We start from the raw sequence: 23,415 nt of genomic DNA, 5'->3' as shown, positions 1-23,415 counted from the left end.
GTTAAAACAAAAAATATTTGTTGTCTGTCAATAAATAAATAAAAAATTCTTTTGCTTTTTGTTTTAAAAAAGGTTATAAAAAATGTCAATAATTATCGATACCGAGCGATATGAAACAATAAAAAATTTTTCTATATCGCCCAGCCCTAGTAAAGAGTATTGTTGAGTTTTTAAGATAAATAAGATATTAATAGAAGTTTAAGGGTTATAAAACATAGTTTTGTGTTGCTAAGGTGTTCTAGGTGGATGCCAGGTGGTTAATCTTTCTGATATACTGGTCTCCAGATATGTCTCGGGTTCTTTTGTGGGATTTTTTTGTCCGTTTTATCGCCACAAACACTCCCTCCATCTGACAGATAGCCCCGCCCCCAAACTCACGCCATTGGTGGAGTCAGAATTGTTATGTTGCATATCTCAAACAAACAGATTGACGTTCTGTAAGGGCGTTTGACTCTTCAATGATTAACTCGTAGTGACTGAACATTAAACTGACAGCAGAACGTGTCGATGTTGAAGATGACACAGAGGATATATCAGGCAGAGGCTTGAGACTCGTCTTTGGTTTTCCTGTTTGGATTCTCTCGCTGGCTGAGTGACATTTAGATTATGAAGGAACACGTCTGTCATAATCTCTAACTTGGAAGCTTATCAGTGCCATTTAAAAAGCTTTAGCTGTTGTTTTTTGTCTTTATCTGCGCCGGTCTTTCCTCAGGGCTGTTATTGTGGCCCGACACATGATCAGCGATGAATAATTAACCCAGAGATCAGCTCGAGTGAAAGTTTATTCAGATCTCACTCTGATCTCTCTCTCTGAGCGTCTCAGTTTGATTGTGACGTAACTGGAGGAGAAGTTACCGAGCCCAGCGCCTGTAATCTGGGATCTCCTTACAGCAGCAAACAGAGAAAGCTGACAACACTTTCATAGCTATAGAAGCACAGTCTCATTTTTCCCTTCTCAAAAGATATTGAAATCGATGTGGATAGTTTCATCATTTACTGCGGTTTACAGCTCTGGAATATGGTGAGCTTGATTCGTGTTTCAGTTCCTCTGTCATGCTGGATAAGTCGTGTATTTCTTGGAAAAATTGCATTTTTTTTTACTGTCTTATCATAGTCATCCAATCTGACCTAGTTTGCGTGGAAACGTTTTAACTAGGTTTTTACTGTGCATTTACTTTGTGCATTAAATATTTGGAATCTGCTTGGCGAAAATAGAAACGATGGTTTCTCTGAATGAAAATAAATCTAAATATTATACATTATATAAATATAAAAAAATCAAAGGGTGACATACTTAATAATTGAAATTTTAAAAGAATGTTTAAATTGGCAAGGATGTGTTAAATTGATCAAAAGTGACAGTAAAGATGTTTATAATGTTACAAAAATGAATCCTATTTTAAATAAACTTTCTGTTCATCTAAATATATACTAAAACAACATGTTTTAGTATATATGTCACGGTTTCCACGAAAATATGAAGCAGCACAACTGTTTAAAACATTGATAATAATCAGAAATGTTGTTTGAGCAGCAGATCAGCATATTATACTGATTTCTGAAGATCATGTGACACTGAAGACTGGAGCAATGATGCTGAAAATACAGCTGCGCATCACAGGAATAAATTACAGTTGAACAGATATTCACATAGAAAGCAGTTATTTTAAATTGTAATAATATTTCACAATATTGCTAATTTTACTGTATTTTTAATCAAATAAATGGTGGGCACAAGAGACTTCTTTCAAAAATATTACAAAATCTTACAGACATCAAACGTTTGACTCGTGGTGTTGTTTATTTTCCTGAAAATTAAGAGATGTTAAGATGCCTTTGAAGTTACTTTTATAGGGCTATGAATTTATGCATAGCTGTTGCTTACAAAAATACATGGGATTTCTCAAAAATAGCAAATTCTGATATTGCGTAATTAAACGTTTATATATTGTTCTGCTGTAGAAAAAGTAGTTTGCAAGTTCCTTACAAGTTTCAGCTTAGTCTAAGCCTAATGAGCGCTTTCAAGGATTAAATATTTGCTGAATTTGTGTGTTTGTTTTTTTTTGTGAGATTCATGCCATCAGATCTTTGATTTGTGATTAATGTTGAATATCAGCAAGCAGAACTGTACATTACTTTGTTTGCCATGCAGCTAAATAACGTGTTGAAAATGCACAAATGTGTGTGAGAACATGCTTCAGTGTGCGTTACGTGTTGTTTGGTGTGTTTTGTGCTTGCAGGTCTCAGTGTAGCCGTGTGTCATGGCCTGCGGTGTTGCTAAAGCAGGCCCTGCTAATGGCTTCCCTACGAAAGCGCAGCTGCAGATCACAGGTACGTTTGCGTATTTATCTGATGTGACATTCTTCCTCATCCGCTGAACTTTGATGTTCTGTCTCATTAATAAACACTAATATTTCAATTCTATTTTGAATTAACTTTAATTTTTATTTTTCATTTTAGTTAAATTTTTAGCAATTTTGTTATGTGCTTTTGTCCTTTTCTTCATTATTGTTTTAAATGTATTTTAATGTTAATTTCAGTTTTAGTTTATTTCCAGTAATTGCTTCCACTTAAACTTATTTCAGTTGCCAAGGGCACATGTCTAATTTTCATCTAATATTTAGATTTGATTATATTTCATTTTTTTAAATTAGCAAAAATATTTTAATAGTTTTAGTAACTATTATAACCCTGGTACATTTACATTTAAAAGATATTCCTGGTAATTATCAATTTGTTCCTTTATATATTAGCAATTTATGTGAAATTGAATTTTTTTATTATTCTAAAAATAAAAAATAAATAAAAAAAACTATTGGGTTTTTTTAGAAATAATTTTTAAAGGGCCAAAAAAACCCTTGTTTATTTTCATGGATGTCTTATTAAACAATTTGTAACCCTGCAGCACAAAAGCAGTGTTAAGTCGCTGGGGGATATTTGTAGCAATAGCCAACAATACATTGTATGGGTCAAAATTATACATTTCTCTTTTATGCCGAAAATCATTAGGATATTAAGTAAAGATAATGTTCCATGAAGATATTTTGTAAATTTTCTACTGTAAATATATCAATACTTAATTTTTGATTAGTAATATGCATTGCTAAGAACTTCATCTGAACAACTTTAAAGATGATTTTCTCAATATTTAGATTTTTTTGCACCCTCAGATTCCAGATTTATCATTTATTCAGCTTTCAAATGATGTATACATCTCAAGTTTCGAAAAATTGACCCTTATGGCTGGTTTTGTGGTCCAGGGTCACATTTGTCTTTAAAAAGTGCCTTTTTTTATACACATTATTTAAAAAAAAAATCTAGTTTCAATACAGTGTATTTTGAAGAAAACATTTTAGCCTCTTCACCTGTACTTCCTCCTCACAATACCTGCTTTTCTTTATTAATGTTTAGTGAAACATGTTTGCAAACATTTGCAAAATCCCATCAAAACCCATCATGGACGTGCCGTGTTGTTTTGACCGTTTGTTCTCTGGGTTTGCAGTGATCTCGGCCAAACTCAAGGACAACAAGAAGAACTGGTTCGGCCCGAGTCCGTACGTGGAGGTGTGTGTGGACGGCCAGTCCAAAAAGACGGAGAAATGCAACAACACACACTCGCCCAAATGGAAGCAGCCGCTCACTGTGTGAGTTTGGTGTGACCTCAGCCCTGTGTTTTTGATTTCACACAGGCTCTACCAGTTCCTCAGTTAACTTCAGATGCACATTGTCATGCGGCTCAATTCTCTATTAAACCGCTTTCATCTTCTCGACGTGAAGTGATTGTTAGTGATGTCAGAACTGACTGTGGACTCTATTATTTGTGGTGTTTGCCAAGTCAAGCGGTTGAGTGTGTGTGTGTGTGTGTGTGTGTTAGGATCGTGACTCCGTTCAGCAAGCTGATCTTCCGTGTTTGGAGTCACCAGACGCTGAAGTCGGACGTTCTGCTGGGTGTGGCCACCCTCGACGTCAGCGAGACGCTCAAATCACATGACATGAAGAGTGAGTGTTTGTGCTCTGCCGCTTTAACCACAGGAACCAGAGCGCAGCACAAGCCTGGCTCTATTAGCAGGGTTTGTTGCATAGTGTTGATCACTGGAATCCCTCTGTTTTATTTATTTAAGCTAAAATGACGGCATCTACATGAATGCTTTGTCTCTCTGAGTCATCATTTCTGTTGTCTAAATGCTGCTTGGATATATCATCGTTCACTTGCTCTGACAGGAATTATAGCTGTGGACTGACTAGATTAGAAAGTGGTTGTGTGCTTTAAACGTGTACATGTTTATGTTTTTTAAATATGAATTTTAAAATGTTACAATAATTTTTAAAAAATGTTTCTCATTTATATAATAGCATAATATAAGTGATTAAATTATACGTAATTTATGTTATATAAATCTAAGAATATATGTGTACATGTTTATGTTTTAAATGTGAATTTAAATAGTTATAATAAAAAAAATAAAAATTTAATTTATATAATTGTATAATATAAGTGATTCAATTATATATATAATTTATGTAATATAAATCTAAAAATATATGTAGACATTTTAATTAAGTAATTAAAAATACAAATAAGTTAAATTTAAAAATATAAATGTAATTATTTAAAAATATAAGTAGTGTTTTATTTAATTTTCTGCATTTACTGGTTTCACGTAACATGTTTACCAGCTGCAACAGGAGTTATGATATTAGACAGATATGGTTTTAAATATAAACGTAAAATTTTTTACAAAAGATATGTATTTATATTATAAATTATATAATTTGTATTGTATAATATAATTGTATAATAGAAATATTATATTATATCATTTTATAATATAAGTTCAATATATAGATGTTAATAAAAATAAAAAGTCTAAAAATAAACTTTGAAAATTGAAAAAAGAATATTTATAAAAAGAATATTATGCTATATTATAAAAATAATTTATACTATACAATATACATTTAAATAATTGTTACATATAAATTATTCTGTTATGTATAATTGATGATATATATTATTTAAAAAAAATATCAGTTTAGTTTATACAATATAAAAAACATTCAATAATTTAAATGTAAAAATATAAATAAAATTTTTTTTATTAGATTTTTCTGCATTTACTCTGTTTTCAGCAGTTGAGTGCCATTTTAACACTGATTGTTGTAGTTTGGAACTTCTCTTCATCAGCGTGTCTCTCTGGTTGTGTCTCTTTCAGTCTGTGAGGTGGTGCAGACGCTGCAGCTGTGCGCAGACAGAGACCAGTCTGATAACATCGGCGATCTGTCCGTGTGTTTGGACGGGCTGCAGGTGGATCCTGAAATGTTCCAGTCGGCCGAGGCCAACAACCAGAGTCAGTCGCTCCAGTCATCTCAATAACAGTGCTACTTATTTATTACACTAAAAAGAGCACCAATAACTAATGATATTGTTTTCCAGATACTTTAAATGGGGAATCTGAGCTAAATGACGACTCAAGCAGAAGGTATCTTCATATTAGTTATTAAATAACTATCAAAGTGAAAGTGTAAATGAAAGTTTCTTTTACTGTAGCTATGTTTCCATCCACCTATTTTTATGCGCATTTTGGAATATTGCATTAAACAAACGCTGGATGGAAACGCCAAGATGCGCATAAATTCTAAAAATGCACTTAAAAAACATATGCGCACAATTTAGTAGGATAAACTTTTTATCCGATAAGAAAAAATGCGCATAGACTATGATGGAAACACATTTACCGAATAAATTCCACCATGCACATTGAAAAAGTCATGTGACTTTACGCTAACTTGACTAACCAGCGAATTGATCTCGTTCACTGCATCTATATTGTTTGTTGTTTGTTGTTGTTTTGGTCGCTCTGAAATGCCTGAGGAAAGTCTGTCATCGAAAGTATTTCTGTATAATTTTTTAAAGGCACAAGTCATTTATTATATAGATTTCTTAGAGATATTTAGTGGCAGTTAATCAGGAAGTGCCAATTTTGTTCTCTTTGACTCATTGGATGGAAACGGTGCTTTATTCGCAAGTTTTGGATGAAAACACAACTTGTGCCAACATTCGTTTGAGTTTACCAAAAATGAAGGGAGGCTGTGATTGGTTGAGGAATGTCACATGTCTCTAATCAGTTTGCTTACATGGTTTTGAATGAAACATCTCCGCCTGATGTCCTGTCTCTTTCTCTGGAGAAGCAGAGACCCGTCTCCATCGGTCACAGATGGCCAGGAGCAGCCGTCGGCTCCTAACGGCCGTGTGAACGGCATGGATTCTCCTTCAGCGTCATCCAGAGGGTCGCGACCCCAGAGACCTCCGCGACCCTCGCGACCTCCGCCGCCGACCCCACGCAGACCCACGTCCTCCCCAGGTGAGACGCATTTGGTTATAGCATGTAGCTGTTTAATGCTCTACTTTTTCATATTGAAACATGTTGGTTCAAGTCATTAAGGAAGTCAAAAAATATTATACAAAATATATATATACAAAATATTATCCAGGCTTATTTATTTTTGGCCAGCATCAGCTGATAATGAATCTTTTATGGCATATTAACAGAAGTATGTAATTTAAATTTTTTAAATAAATAATAATTGCAATAATTATTGGTAAATATGTAAAATAAATGTTCATTTAATTTTCTGATTGTTAACATTGTTGTATTATTGTATATCAAAGTGAAAGTGTAAATGAAAGTTTCTTTTACTGTAGCTATGTTTCCATCCACCTATTTTTATGCGCATTTTGGAATATTGCATTAAAAAAACGCTGGATGGAAACGCCAAGATGCGCATAAATTCTAAAAATGCACTTAAAAAACATATGCGCACAATTTAGTAGGATAAACTTTTTACCCGATAAGAAAAAATGCGCATAGACTATGATGGAAACACATTTACCGAATAAATTCCACCATGCGCATTGAAAAAGTCATGTGACTTTGCGCTAGCTGGACTAACCAGCGAACTGATCTCGTTCACTGCATCTATATTGTTTGTTTGTTGTTGTTTTGGTCGCTCTGAAATGCCTGAGAAAAGTCTGTCATCGAAGTATTTCTGTATAATTTTCTCTGAAAGCAATGACTGCATTTACTGGGTTACGTCTGCTCTCTCTGAGGCGCATGTAATTTATTATATAGATTTCTTAGAGATATTTAGTGGCAGTTCATCAGGAAGTGACGATTTTGTTCTCTTTGACTCGTTGGATCAAAACGGTGCTTTATTCGCAAGTTTTATGCGATATTCCAGTTTTACGCATAAGTTAAATTCGCATCTTTGGATGAAAACAGAGCTTGTGCCAACATTCGTTTGAGTTTACCAAAAATGAAGGGAGGCTGTGATTGGTTGAGGAATGTCACATGTCTCTAATCAGTTTGCTTACATGGTTTTGAATGAAACATCTCCGCCTGATGTCCTGTCTCTTTCTCTGGAGAAGCAGAGACCCGTCTCCATCGGTCACAGATGGCCAGGAGCAGCCGTCGGCTCCTAACGGCCGTGTGAACGGCATGGATTCTCCTTCAGCGTCATCCAGAGGGTCGCGACCCCAGAGACCTCCGCGACCCTCGCGACCTCCGCCGCCGACCCCACGCAGACCCACGTCCTCCCCAGGTGAGACGCATTTGGTTATAGCATGTAGCTGTTTAATGCTCTACTTTTTCATATTGAAACATGTTGGTTCAAGTCATTAAGGAAGTCAAAAAATATTATACAAAATATATATATACAAAATATTATCCAGGCTTATTTATTTTTGGCCAGCATCAGCTGATAATGAATCTTTTATGGCATATTAACAGAAGTATGTAATTTCAATTTTTTAAATAAATAATAATTGCAATAATTATTGGTAAATATGTAAAATAAATGTTCATTTAATTTTCTGATTGTTAACATTGTTGTATTATTGTAAATCATGTATACTCACTACTGTTTCTGAACGAAGTCTCACCAAGGCTGCATTTATTTGATACAAAATACAGTAAAAACAGTAAAATTGTAAAATATTTGTGCAAAAAAACAGTTTTCTATGTGAATATCTGTTAAAATGTAATTTATTCCTGTGATCAAAGCTGAATCAACATCATTACTCCAGTCTTCAGTGTCACATGATCTTCAGAAATCATTCTAATATGCTGATTTGCTGCTCAAAAACATTTTTGATTATTATCAATGTTGAAAAAAGCTGTGCTGCCTATTTTTTATTTTTTTTTGGAAACCGTGATATATTTTATTTTTCAGGATTCACAGATAAATAGAAAGTTCAAAAGAACAGCATTTATTTGAAATAGAAATTGATGTAAATAGAATAAAATATATATATTTTTTGTATTAAAGTATGCATGTATTTGTCCTGCTCTGCATTTGTATTGGTTGTTGAAAAAAAAATGAGAGGAAATGGTGGTGAATTTTCCTCCTCTTTGCAGCTTCCTCCACCGGCTCATTTCCTGATGGCAGCGATTCGTCCCGTTCAGACACTCCGGTTCGGAATCCCACTGGAGGCGGAGCCCCAGAGTCTAGTCCCGCCCCCACAGTGGAGCAGCCTGGTAGGACGTCCCTCAGCGTAGTCCCCGCCCCCAGCAGGATTCCCAGCATGGTCAACCCTTGTCCGCTGCCGTCTGGGTACGTCAGTAAACAGAAGCGCCGGTTCCTCCTTACATCACTTCTCCAATTTACAAATTGCTTGTCAACAGAAAATGCATGATTTGTTTTTGAAAATTTTCAATCATTTAAAGACACATTAGTACGATTTTCGTAATAAAATATCCAAAAACTACTTGCATATCGTGATGTATTTCATGCAGTTGTGTACTTATATTGTAGGATTTGTAAATCCATAGAAATTCCAATTTTAAATAATGGCTGTGTATTACTGTACTGTTAAACTAAATCAATTACGGCTGTCGCGAATAAAATGAAATTAAAAGTATTGACCGGAGCATTAAATTTAGAACTTCTCAATGTTGCGCCATGATTTTTTAACACGTTTTACATTGTTGCGCATTATAACCAATAACGAGTCTGTTGCGCTTATGAATGAAATGGCCAATCAGAGGCATTCAGATGAGTTTTTGTTCACTGCAATCACTCGCTGACTGAATTCAGCTCTCACGAATTCTATAATCATAAACAACAAAGTGCAGATGTACGTATGATGAAAGAGATTAATTCATAAAACCGTGTACAGACAGCATTACTGATTATAAGGGGAGATTTTTGAGAGTGCTTAAAGGGTTAGTTCACCCAAAAATGAAAAGTAGGCTGCGTTTTACTCACCCCCGAGGCATCCTAGGTGTATATGACTTTCTTCTTTCAGACGAATCCAGTCGGAGTTATATAAAAAATTGTCTTTGATCTTTCAAGCTGTTTAATGCCACTCAGCGGGTGTTGCATTGCTTTTGTCCAAAAGAAGTTAAATAAAAATCGCCCATCCATAAAAAAGGATCTCACACGGCTCCGGGGGGTGAACAAAGGCCTTCTGAATCGAGGTCAGCTTTGCGCATGCGCCGCTCAGATGTGACGCACGCGGAAACGCAGCGGAGAGATCAAAACAAAACAACGGTCAAGAATTAGAAGTACAAAACAAGGATTTGTAAAGAAGAATGTTGGAGGATTTCGATGTAAGCCAAGAGGAGACTTGTTTTCCTTTGCTAAAGTAAGGAAACTTGGCTTCTTTTGCTCCTGTTAACAAACGTTGGTTTTCACGAGACTCACGGCGCATGCGCAACGCTGAACTCATGCGTCATCAGCCCGGAGCCGCTTCTGTGTACAACTGTTGGCGCAAGCTACATTAAAGTGATTATTACGTTTTGAATATGGACATTTTTCTTACAAAAATGCATCGATTCACTACAGAAGGCCTTTGTTCACCCCCCGGAGCCGTGTGAGACACTTTTTTTTTTAATGGATGGGTGATTTTTATTTAACTTCTTTTGGACTGAAGCAATGAATCACCTGCTGAGGGGCATTAAACAGCTTGAAAGATCAAAGACAATTTTTTATATAACTCCGACTGGATTCGTCTGAAAGAAGAAAGCCATATACACCTAGGATGCCTCGGGGGTGAGTAAAACGCAGCCTAATTTTCATTTTTGGGTAAACTAACCCTTTAAACCCGCACTAGACCGAACTCAGTCAAAATGTTCTTGACAATGTAAATGCCCTTAGCTCGCTTTCTCTGTATAATTTATTCGCTTTGAATAACTGTGGAAGGTACAGGTAATAAAATTTTTTTTAATTAATTACCTTATCCATGAACATCCTCCTTCATAGCATCATCAAGCTTTGCCTTTGTTATTGTTTTGAAAATGCAGCAAAAACGTACACATTGTGACTTTAACTGAATTATATATCAGCCATATCTTGATATCAGTGCCCATATGGTTCACTCACTAACTCTAGTGTGTGTGTGTGTGTGTGTGTGTGTGTGTGTAGTTGGGAGCAGCGGGTTGATCAGAACGGCCGTGTGTATTATGTTGACCATGTGGAAAAGAGAACGGCGTGGGAGAGACCGGAGCCTCTGCCGACAGGGTAAGAAACCCTCCTCTGTCATTGAATTACTGGACACACCCTTAGAAGAATGTACTATGCATAATATATTTAAACTGTAACACAGAGTCAGTGCAGTGCAGTATGGTGGAGTTTGGATATTTCAGGTTAATAGTTCAGGATCTGGACAGTGATGAAGGTTTTATGTTTTAACACGAGATCTCATTTATTAGAGAGTTGCTATACTTTTCTGAAATATATAGTATAGAAAACAACTGCCAAATGGCCTAAGTGAATTTTACAAAACCAAGAATATGTCCAGGTCATATTTCACCACAAAGGAAGTGATATTTTGTTGAAGAACATGCAGGTTATTTGTTTTAGGACCACCTTTTCTGCACTGTGAATAGGGATGTGTACTAGTACTGAATTACTGACAAACAATTTCAAGACTGACTAGTTGGTGGGCTGCCTGAATAACATTTCTACTAATCAGCCTGTACTTAGGCTGGTTTTTCAAAGGAAGCTTATTTCTGCATTGGAATAAAAGATAAAACATGTAGTTGCAACGGTTTACCTCACAATTGTAACCTTTTATTGTTGATAAATATTGTGACTTTTTGTCTTCACAATTTGAACATTAATTCTCAGAAATGTGAGTTTAGATCTTGCAGTTCTAATTTTTCCCCCCTCACAGTTCTGATGTTTTTTCGCGCTTTTTTTGCAATTGCAATCTCACAATTTGGACTTCTCAGAAATGTGAGTTTAGATCTCACAATTCTGACTGTTTCTCGCAATTTTAACGTTTTTCTCGCAATTGCAAATTTATATTGCGCAATTCTGACTTTTTTTCTCGCAATTCTGAATTTAAATCTTGTATTTTTTATTTTATTTTATTTTTTTGCAATTGCAAGTTTCTCACAATCTCACAATTTGGACTTCTCAGAAATGTGTTTAGATCTCGCAATTCAGATTTTTTTTTCTCTAGCAATTTTGACTTTTTCCTCACAATTCTGATTTTTTTTTTCTTGCAATTGTGAGTTTGTCTCGCAATTCTGAGTTTATATCTAGCAGTTGAAAAGATTCTCGGAATTCTCAGTCAGATTCTCAGAAAAAGTTGCCATTACCTTTTTTTTTTTTTTTTTTTTTGTTTTTTTAAACGACATATTTCTTAGGAGGTGTTATAAATATTATTCAATATTGTTGGAAATGTTGATGAAAATGTAAATGCATAAATATTTTTGGCCTCAAATGGACTTCTCTCTCGTAGCTGGGAGCGGCGTGTGGACCCGATGGGCCGGGTGTATTTTGTGGACCACATTAGCAGAACCACCACGTGGCAGCGGCCCACGATGGAGACGGTGCGAAACTATGAGCAGTGGCAGCACCAGCGCAGTCAGCTGCAGGGAGCCATGCAGCAGTTCAACCAAAGATTCATCGTTGGGGTGAGGAAATTAAACGCATGCATTTATCTTCATATTTTAACATATACACACAGTTAGCCATAATGTTCTCCTGATGCTGCAGGATCAGGCTTCAGCCACCCAGAATAAGGAGTTTGACCCACTGGGACCTCTGCCACACGGATGGGGTGAGAGAGAGACAAACTTTCCTTTCATTGCATGGAAAAACGGCTGTAAAACTGTACCCTCTTCTGTAATATGCTGGACTAGCAGCTACTTTTTATTGTTCTGGTAACCTTATTATCTGCACCTGCGAAGCAGCACTAAATATAGCCGGTACATCCTTCAGTGTCCCAATTTAACAAATGAGAAGCGCTTGCACCGTGTAAACCAGCTGGTGAAAATAGCTCAAATGTTGAAAATGGCTCTGAGTTGAAGTTTGCAAAGGCTTAATCACATCTTGGCTCCATTACTTCTTACTTTCCTCCTGGTGTCTCCTCCTGTCTTGCTCTCAGAGAAGAGAACGGACAGTAATGGCAGAGTTTACTTTGTTCATCACTCGACCAGAACGACGCAGTGGGAGGATCCACGCACACAAGGGTCAGATCCTCTGTCTTTTTCCTCTAAAATGCCAATCTACAGAGAGAAACAATAAAGCACTTTTACGTTAATGGCCTTCAATGCACTCCACTTTCAGCCGTGATTAAGGAAGACCATTTTCAGAGAAGTTTTTCTTGTTGGTCTATGGACGTTGTAATTTCCATCTGCAGTGTATATATGTCCATAAAAAAATTCTGAATTAGATTTTTTTTGTTTAAAAATGTAAACATTTGTTTAAATTCAAAATCTTTTCGTTTAAATTAATTTTTTTCTTATTTAATAGTGAGGCGCAATACAGTATTGTTTTAAATAAGTAATTATTGCCCAGCTCATTGAATCATTTTTCATAAACTGATGCCTATTAAAGTGTGCTCATGGCTCTGTTTCTGTGTTGTGCAGTTTGCTGAATGAGAAACCACTGCCGGAAGGTTGGGAGATGAGGTTTACGGTCGATGGCATCCCTTACTTCGTAGATCACACCCATAGAACCACCACTTACATCGACCCACGGACTGGAAAATCCTCTCTGTAAGTGCAAACAGCCCAGCACACACTTCGAGAAGACAGTCTTTACCCTGACGTGCCTAGATAATGCAGTTCTGCCAGGTTTCCCTGTCAGGTTTTCCAGCACTGCATTATGATGTCAGGAGCAGTTCAACTGTCGCATTATGATTTTAGCAGCAGCTCATGGTCGTAATATGATGTTCGCAGCACTGTAGCATTCACAGTTGCGTTATGATGTTAGCGGCAATGCAGTGTGTTGTGGTGGTAGGAATATGATGTCAGCAGCAGTACACTGTCGGATTATAATATCAGCAGCGGTTCACTAGCACGTTACTATCTCAGCAGTAGAGTAGTGTTTATGGTTGCAATATAATGTGAGTAGCAGTTCACTGTCACATTAAGATGTCAGCAACAGTTAACTATCACATTTTGTTGTTAGCAGGAGTGCAGCTTTAAAGAGTTAGTTCACCCAAAAATTTAAATTAGGCTGCGATTTACTCACCCCCGAGGCATCGAACTATCACATTTTGTTGTTAGCAGGAGTGCAGCTTTAAAGAGTTAGTTCACCCAAAAATTAAAATTAGGCTGCGATTTACTCACCCCCGAGGCATCCTAGGTGTATATGGCTTTCTTCTTTCAGACGAATCCAGTCGGAGTTATATTAATAATGGTCTTTGATCTTTCAAGCTGTTTCATAGCACTCAGTGGGTGTTGCAGTGCTTCAGTCCAAAAGAAGTTAAATAAAAATCGCCCATCCATAAAAAAAAGTGTCTCACACAGCTCCGGGGGTGAACAAAGGCCTTCTGTAGCGAATCGATGCTTTTTTGTAAGAAAAATATCCATATTCAAAACATAATAATCACTTTAATCTAGCTTGCGCCAACAGTTGTACACAGAAGCAGCTCCGGGCGGATGACGCATGAGGTCAGCGTTGCGCATGCGCCGTGAGTCTCGTGAAAACCAACATTTGTTAACAGGAGCAAAAGAAGCACAGTTTCCTTACTTTAGCAAAGGAAAACCAGTCTCCTCTTGGCTTACATCGAAATCCTCCGACATTCTTCTTTACAAATCCTCGTTTTGTACTTCTAATTCTTGACCGTTGTTTTGTTTCGATCTCTCCGCGTGCGTCACTTCTGAGCGGCGCATGCGCAAAGCTGACCTCATACGTCATCCGCTCGGAGCTTCCGTTTACAACAGTGAGCGCAAGCTAGATTCAAGTGATTAAGTTTTGAATGTGGATATTTTTCTTACAAAAACGCATCGATTCGCTACAGGAGGCCTTTGGTCAGCAGCAGTGCAGCTTTCTTTTCTTTGTGCTCTAATGCTTTTGCACCAATCATTATGTATAAATCACATTATAAATGTCATTTATGACCTTGAGACTGGTCCGAGGAATTCCTTGTTTTGCTTAATTTGGTTTAGCTTACAGATGCACAGTGATCTCTTTCAGGCGAGACAGTGCGTGTTCATCAGTCATTACATGCATAACAGGAAAAACGGGTTTGTGTGCCTCAGGAGTGAAGCTGTATTCGATTATAATCTTCCGTGATGACTCAGCTCAGAGAATGCAAACACACCTCTCTCAGAATGTGTGTATTAATCCACATCAAGTGTTTTGAAGGCACAAAGCGATCCTCTACGTCAGAGGAATGTGAGACGTGCTGCTGATGTCAAAATATTCCCAACAAACAAACATCTGCACTCAGTGTTACCCGTCACGAGCGTCAGAGTAAATGCTCAGGGCATCTAGATAAGACTTTTATTAGGATGTTTTCACCATCAGCTGTTCTGTGTACAGTTTGAGGGCATTTAAGAAGTAACCAGTAAGGATTTGCATGCACAGCAATTTTAGTGATTTTCATATTTAACATTAAATTAAGATATTTTGCTGTGATGCTTTAGATTGAGTCCTAAACAAAATATGAAGCGGTTTTACTGTATATTGTGTTTGCATCATAAATAATTTCACTCTTTCCTTCCCTTCAGTGAGAATGGCCCTCAAATCACATACGTACGAGACTTCAAAGCCAAAGTTCAATACTTCAGATTCTGGTGTCAGGTGAGGATTTCCTTCAAAATTTCTCCATCCATAAAAACACAACTGAAGTTTTAATGAACAAATATCAGAAGTTGGTCAGAAGAATATTAAAAGAATTGTTCACCAAAAAAGAAAATGTGTTGAAAAATGTATTCACCTTCAGGCCATCCAAGATGTAGATGAGTTTGTTTCTTCATCATATGTGGAGAAATGTAGCGATCACTTGCTCACCATGATAAAAACATCACAGCTGTTTGGACTCTCATTCTGACGGCACCCATTCACTGCAGAGGATCCATTGGTGAGCAAGTGATGCAATGATACATTTCTCCAAACCTGATGAAGACCGAGACAAACTCACTCATGTATATCTTGGATGACCTTAGGGTAAAGTTTTCAAAAAGGACCCCAAATGTATATTATAACTACTTCAGTTATATTTAAAATATTTATTTTTTTAAAATTAAATTGATTGTTTGAATTTTTCATTACAGCAATTAGCAATGCCACAGCACATAAAGATCACCGTCAGCCGCAAAACGCTGTTTGAAGACTCGTTCCAGCAGGTAACGCAGTCTAACTTTACAATAACCCATGACTGCTGTAATACTGTGGTGTTTTTCTGCTAGTAGCTCCAGCATTTAAAAACCAGATCAGAGACATAGCGTGAAGCCTGTAAATGTCTTTAAACACGTCAAACATCTGCACGGTTTGGAGTCTCTGAGATGTGAAATGACGTTGTGCTGGTGTCTCCCTGCAGATCATGAGCTTCAGCTCTCAGGATCTCCGGCGCAGGCTGTGGATCATCTTCCCCGGGGAGGAGGGGCTTGACTATGGAGGCGTGGCCAGGCAAGTTTCATATTTCTCTCTTTCTGGAGAATAAAGACCAGATCAAAGCATTCTAGAGCAGGGCTGCACAATATATCAAAATATGGATTAGTACAATTGTCAAATTGTGCAGACTGCAATTTAATTAAATATATGCACTCTGAAACCATCAGCAGATACTTTAATTGCTGGCAATCTGTCAAAATAAAAGCACATTTGTTCAAAGTCCCCCCAAATTTTTTTTTAAGTATTGTAACATTAGTATTGTAATTTTACAGTTGTACTATAAGATAATGTTGCTTATTGAATACTTAATTATTACTACAGTTACAATATTACAATGTATTTCTTATTTTGCTTAATATCTTATTTAATAATAATCACAGTAAAATCACAATTATTATTGTAATCATAATTTTGTAGTCATATTATTCATAGAATTGGTCAGAAACAGTGGGAATGTGCCCCATGAAAACTCAAGTGGAGCTATATATTTTTTTAACTCTCTTCTCCAGGGTTATTATAGGTAACTAAAACAGAAACTAAAATTAAAACCATAAATACAAACTTTATCATTACTTAAAATAAATGTTAACTGAAAAAAAACTAAACATAAAATAAGAGCATATAAAATAAAGCATGAAAGTGTTTTATTTCAGCTAGTTGTTTTGTTTAACTTAAAAATAACTAAAAGTAAAATTGAATTAAAAATGAATAGAAAACTATATATGTATATGTATATATGTGTGTGTGTGTGTATATATATATATATATATAAAATGTATTTTATTTTATTTTTTTCACATTTTTATAGCGTCTCAGTGATACTAACACTGAAGTTCACGTTATGGTTACTGAAAGAGTTTTAATTTGGTTCCTATAAAGAGTAAACCCAAATGTAAATATGCAAATTAAAGAAAAAAGCTTTCCCAGATTGTTGAGGCCTCTCATGCTCTGATGCAGTGGTTTATAGTTGTTTAGGAGTGATTTAGGTTTGGTGCGTCACACTGCATTGCTTGTGTCCAGTGTGATACTGTAAAATAAAGCGTGTTGTGTGTTTTGTGCAGGGAATGGTTCTTCCTGTTATCTCACGAGGTGTTGAACCCCATGTACTGCCTGTTTGAATACGCTGGCAAAGACAACTACTGCCTCCAGATAAACCCCGCCTCCTACATCAACCCCGACCACCTCAAATACTTCCGGTTCATTGGACGCTTCATCGCCATGGTAATGCTGTCTTGCCATATTTGGTCATTGTCAGATTGTATTTTAAGTGGTGCGATATTAAACAACTGCTTCTGTTTCTTAACTGGATTTGGACATTCAGGAACATTATAATAGCAAAAATCTCCATCATGCCTGTTTAGCATTTATTCTTTGTGCTTCCTGCAGGCCTTGTTTCATGGGAAATTCATCGATACGGGCTTCTCGCTCCCGTTCTACAAGCGCATCCTGAACAAGCCCTTGGCTCTGAAAGACCTGGAGTCCATCGACCCGGAGTTTTACAACTCGCTCATCTGGATCAAGTCAGTTTACCAGCTTTACTGAATGCATGAATATTCGTTACGAATAAGTATAATGCATTAAAGTCTTACAGAAGTGTATGTGGTACCATGGTACTGTAATATATACCATAAGGTACTTTAAAGAATACCATGGTACTTTTTTGGGTACTTTTTTAAAAATGAAAAAGAAACAACAACAAAATACTTAATAATATTCATGACATAATGTAACATACATGAAACGAAACATAGACGTAATACGCCCCTCCACACACCCCAACCATTCAAATTTCTGTAGGTGGGAATTATTTGTAATGATATTCTAATGAGCCGCTTTGTGATATCATATAGCCCGGAAACCAAACGCTGTAGTCCAAACGAGCCGTTCGTTGTAGTTCTTGAAAAGGGATTTTTAAAAAACTAAATATCTCTCTTTGGAATGGACTTTGAGATTTGTAACTTTCTAGATCTTTTTTATGCCCAAACATACACACTACACACTGACTAAAATTAAAAAAGTGAAAAGGCATAATAGGACCCCTTTAAATAAAAATAACATTTGAATATATAGATTTATGTATATCATATAATAGTGTTTTTAATTTATTCTATTGGAATGAATGAATAAATATGTATGCATGTATGTATTTATCTATTTACTATATAAAATGTTTTTTCTTCCAAAAATAAACATAAATTCAAACTTATTAATACTACTACTACTACTACTACTACTAAATATTTAAATAAAGTCCACTTTATGTAACATCCACTTTAAATTTCAGAGTAAAGTTGCATTGATTACTTGAGTATTATGTGTTTAGACCTCCAAATAAAAATCTAATAAATAGCAAATTATTATTTTGTTAATTATTTATTATAGTGGTAAAAAAAGCTACATTTAATTAGTCTTTAAAAGAAAAGGTGATTTTGCCCAATTAAATTTTTTTTTATTATTATATTAAATTATTATTATATAATATTATTAATTAAAATTATTCTAACACTTAATAATGTTTCTGATATGCTTTAAATACAGGTAAACATTTGTTGTTATTCCTTTTTAAAATGTTTGCTTTCCTTATTTTGTGTACGATCACCTCAAATTATTGTATGTGGATACTTTTTGTCAGTGTTATAAGCCGAGTTCGTATTATGAATTCTTGAGTCGTTCTTGTGTGTGGTGTGATTATAAACCCTCACGTCTGAAATGCAGCTCAATGTGATTGATTTCAGTGGCGTCTGTCTCGTGGTGTCGAGGAACAGACTCAAGCCTTCTTTGAAGGATTTAATGAGGTTCTTCCGCAGCAGTACCTGCAGTATTTCGATGCCAAAGAGCTGGAGGTTAGAGACGCTGATTTAAAATCTCTTAAATCCCATGCACAGAGCTGCCTCAAAAATATATGTGCACTCGAGTCACACTTCAGCATATCAATGTCATTGCGTAACATAACAAAATGCAGTGGCATTATTATATATTTGGGATATATGTGCAAATACTTTAACAAATGCACTGTACATTCCAAAGCTTGCAGAATCAAATCAGACATCTCATTTAAATACTGTTGCATCTGTTCTGTTATTAACCGTGTGTTTGTGTGTCATAGGTGATGTTGTGTGGAATGCAAGAAATAGATCTGAATGACTGGCAGAGAAACAGCATTTACAGACATTACACCGCCACCAGTAAACAGATCCTGTGGTTCTGGCAGGTAATGACGCAAAAATCATTTAAAATGAATAATCATTCAGATTGCACCAAGACACTCTCTCTTTTCTCTGTAGTTTATTAAAGAGATGGACAATGAGAAGCGCATGAGACTGTTGCAGTTCGTCTCTGGTACCTGCCGTCTGCCTGTCGGAGGCTTTGCAGACCTGATGGGTGAGTTTTTATTTATTTTGGATTCAGATCAGTTTTATTTACATAACAAAATGAAACCGCATTCACTATGCATTTAACTTCCACAGTGTGATGTATTGTAGCATTAAGGCAAGACACAACACGCGAGTAGGGTAAAAATATTTAACTAATACACATCATCATACATTCTCCAGTTGATTAATCACAGTACTTTAGGACAGTTGCTTTGTATTACAAGTTTTATAAAATGTTTTGTTTAAATCTGTAAATAAGGCGTTATCTAATTAGACATTTCCAGAAAATGAATCTGGCCATTGGATAAAGCCAGGTTCAAAATTTTTATTTCATTTTGTTGACACATTAGACTCAAAGGTTTTTACTGAATGGATTTTGTGTATCACTTTTTGTCTCTCCACAAATCAGAAAATGCTGTCAACAGACAGAAAAAAATACATTTTCATCATGTTTTAGCAATAAAATGTTATCTAAATCAGTGTGAATGAAATATGAACAAACCCCTCAGTAAAAACCTTCAGAATATAGAGAGGAATAAAACTGCTAAGTTTGGTGTTTGTAAGTGCTGCTGAAGTGGAGAAAAAACTTTTAAAGGTATGGATTGTAATTGAAATCTACTGACGCAAACAGATAAAGTGTTACAAAATAAACACTTAAATGTGTATTTTAGATGTTTTCTATTTACTAGTCTGTAAAAAGATTCTGTTTTCACAAAATACCTATTACATTTGGCAGAAAGTATGGAAGCAACAATAAAAGATAATATAGAAAAAGTTACCATGTGTTTTTTTTTGGGGGGGGGAAATATGTTGTATAAATCAGTGTGAATGAAATATGAACAAACCCCTCAGTAAAAACCTTCAGAATATAGAGAGGAATAAAACTGCTAAGTTTAGTGTTTGTAAGTGCTGCTGAAGTGGAGAAAAAACTTTTAAAGGTATGGATTGTAATTGAAATCTACAGCTGCAAACATATAAATTGTTATAAAATAAACATGTATTTACATAGTGTATTTTAGATGTTTTCTTTCAAAGAAGAATATTATGGAAGCAAAGTTCAAAATCACAAAATTGACCAGTTGCCCTAAGTGGAATAATGACTGGGACATAATGTAGAGAGCAACCAGAATTTTATCGGATCACAGTTGTTAGGTGTTTTGATATTATTGGTTTAATATTTTTTTAGTTTGAGTCCTGGCTCATGTTGGGAGAGTGTGACGTTTGTCATGTGTTTGGTTCAGGGAGTAACGGACCGCAGAAGTTCTGCATCGAGAAGGTTGGGAAGGAGAACTGGCTTCCCCGCAGCCACACATGGTACATAATCTCACTTCATACAGACATTATTTTAATCTCAAAACTTAAGCTTAAGATGTGTAAGTACACTTGTGTCAGAGGAGGCATGTTTTAAAATATTAGTCTAATGTCTAAATAAATGTTTTAATGATTTAGCAAATAGATTAATCAAAAGGCAAAAATATTTTTTATATAGTAAGCATAAATAAAATATTCTACAGTGTATGTGGGTGTGTGTACATATATTACATGCATATGTTTATAGTATAACTATTAAATGGTATATATTAGTATACACAAGAATGTGTGTATTATATGTAACTCATTTATGTGAGCTTGATGAAATTGTTGTTATTTTTGTGGTTGTTATTATTATTGTTAAAATATATTTATATAGTATATATTAATAATGTAATAATTATACTATTTCAAACTATTGTTAAAATATTTATATAAATAATATTATTTATGATTGCATATAGCATTTTATTGTTTATTGTATATTAACTTTTTACATTTTTTTTAAAGAATTTAATAATTTTTGTCTAATGATTTGTTGTTTATTGCATCAATTGCATTATATATACGAGTAAATAATTATTAAATATTTAATTACTCGTACACAAATTTATTCATATTTTTAATTTGAATTTAATACATTGATAACTGATTCCTTCACTGTTTTTAAGTGACACTCCTAGCGCTTCATATACTGTAAATTTTTACACATTTGCACTATGTATTCAGACTTCTTACTGCATATATAATAACCATATATAATTTAGATTTTTGACAGTACTTTGTTTGTTTAAATTATTTAACTATATTTAAAAAAAGTTGATTTAATAATTAAATAATCTAAATTAATAAATAATTGTTAAATATCTAATATTTTTAATACATTTATTTAAATATTTATTTTGAAATTCATGATAATTCATTGTTTTTATGTGACACTCTTAGAGCTTCATATACTGTAATTTTTTGTATTCATTGTTGTATACTGCATATAATAATCATCTTAAAATCAATAATATTCATCTAATGCAGCAGCAGTACATATACAGTAATCATTGAGTACACAGTGTGGATATTAAACCTGTAAATTCTCTTGTTTTTCTTTGTACTCCAGTTTTAATCGTCTGGATCTGCCACCGTACCGTAGTTACGAGCAGCTGAAGGAGAAGCTGATGTTTGCTATTGAGGAGACAGAAGGTTTCGGACAGGAGTAAGATGCTCTCTCTCTCTCTCTCTCTCTCTCTCTCTCACACACACACACACACACACACACACACAAAGAGGACATCCAGATCTCATGCACACTAGTTTTCCTGAGAGGACAGACCGATGATCTGACACACAGGTGCATTATGGGAAAATTTGGGTTTTTGCGCTCACCTGTCACTTGGTATTAATTAAAAGGAGGCTTTAAAGGAGGTTTTATGCAAGCGTGTCAGAAACGTGACGCTGACGTTTCTACATGTGATCAATCCAGTGAGTGCCATTCTGAACGACTCCAGAAGAAAGAGCAGATGCTCTGAAGAGTCCCAGAACGATTGGAATGATTCACCAGAGCTCTGTGAATGTGTGTTTTTATGTTCACAAACCCTTCGACGGGTCTCCTTGTGCCTTTTTTCCTCACTGTCATCCAAACAAACTGAGTTATTGAAGTGTAGCACTCGACAGCAGCAGGATCTTCAGGCGAGAACCTGATGGCTTGTTGCACAACTGATCAAATTATTCATTCAAACTGTCAAGAAATGGCCAGTTTCATCCCAAAATCATTTAGAAATTGTATTTTGCAAAAATAAAAGGACAATTAAGGTATTTGGCATTGTGACTTTAAAACATATTCATGACAATTAAACACATTTTCACAAATTCTCATTGTTATAATGTGGAAAAAAATGTCTTTTCCACATGTTCTTGTAACTGTAAAGTGAAAAAAAGAAACGGTATATATATATATATATACTTTCAATTGTAAGTAAACATTGTGTTGTAATTTAACTTGTGCTGATCTAAACAAAAAATAATAAACATTTAACCAAACTAATACATTTAATAATGAAATAACAACCGATTTTTTTACAGAAATAAATTTTTCCACATTATGCTAATGTAAATTTAAAAAAAAAAGTAAAATGTTTAATTTTCATGAAAATACTGTTGCAGTGCAAAAATTGTGCTCAGTATATTTTGTTATATATATATATATATATATATATATGAATTTTGAGGTGAAACATGGCTTGGACATTTAAAAAATGATGCAGATGACTCTAAAAGTTTGCGTGATTTCAGGACATTCTTGCTCTTGTTCTCCGGTGTGTCTGATTTCACAATCTGATTCTCCAGCACAGATTCACATTACTAAATAATTTCTCTGAAATGAGCTGAAATTGTGTGGTTTTCAGGTGCGGCGCTGGCCTTGAATCCCTGAAGCGATAATGTGAGTTTATTTGGGCCTAAATTTGGGAGAGTGCAGTATTTATCACAGGTACCGCTCTAGTTCTATAGGGCGGCTGCTTTAAACACAGCTTTTTAAGTATACTGGAAGCTCTTGGGCTGTTCAGATCATAGTTTATTTCATGTTTCATGAATTATTTGAAGTGAATCTTGTCTAAACTACTGGAGGAGCTCAAAGCCCTGCTATAAAGCATACAGCTGTGATTCAGCGCATTGCATAATGGGTAATAATATCAAGACTCATATGGATGACTGTTTTAGGGTGTCAGGGAGGATCTTTTAGATTTTCAAAAAAAGAAATCAACATCAAATATTTATTCAAACAGCTATTTTTATCCAATTTACCCTGTCTGAATGAGAATTTAACCAGTGAAATCCTCAGGATGATGGTTTAAATGTGATATAGCTCTCATTTTTTTCCCGA

General features: G+C 35.2%; 1 protein-coding gene across 1 annotated transcript; it reads left to right on the top strand.

Annotated features, from left to right (window-relative positions):
- The first annotated feature begins 494 nt into the window (after positions 1–494).
- On the top strand, positions 495–22,551 carry LOC107570999 (E3 ubiquitin-protein ligase Itchy-like). The gene is made up of 24 exons (XM_016257282.1): positions 495–1,021; positions 2,241–2,331; positions 3,503–3,644; positions 3,875–3,999; positions 5,214–5,348; positions 5,435–5,480; positions 6,190–6,362; positions 7,390–7,599; positions 8,415–8,610; positions 10,423–10,518; positions 11,747–11,921; positions 12,004–12,067; positions 12,395–12,479; positions 12,879–13,007; positions 14,970–15,042; positions 15,516–15,587; positions 15,782–15,870; positions 16,917–17,076; positions 17,242–17,379; positions 18,591–18,698; positions 18,962–19,066; positions 19,140–19,236; positions 20,471–20,543; positions 21,655–22,551. Exons 2-24 carry the CDS (start codon positions 2,262–2,264, stop codon positions 21,752–21,754), a joined length of 2,661 nt encoding a protein of 886 aa, XP_016112768.1. The 5' UTR covers positions 495–1,021; positions 2,241–2,261; the 3' UTR covers positions 21,755–22,551.
- The last annotated feature ends 864 nt before the right edge of the window (positions 22,552–23,415 follow it).

Source organism: Sinocyclocheilus grahami, unplaced genomic scaffold (genome assembly GCF_001515645.1).
Source record: "Sinocyclocheilus grahami isolate Dianchi unplaced genomic scaffold, SAMN03320097.WGS_v1.1 scaffold1533.1, whole genome shotgun sequence".
Classification (NCBI taxonomy): Eukaryota; Metazoa; Chordata; class Actinopteri; order Cypriniformes; family Cyprinidae; genus Sinocyclocheilus; species Sinocyclocheilus grahami.
The sequence above is the reverse complement of the archived record's forward strand: the minus strand, read 5'-3'. Positions and strand labels throughout refer to the sequence as shown.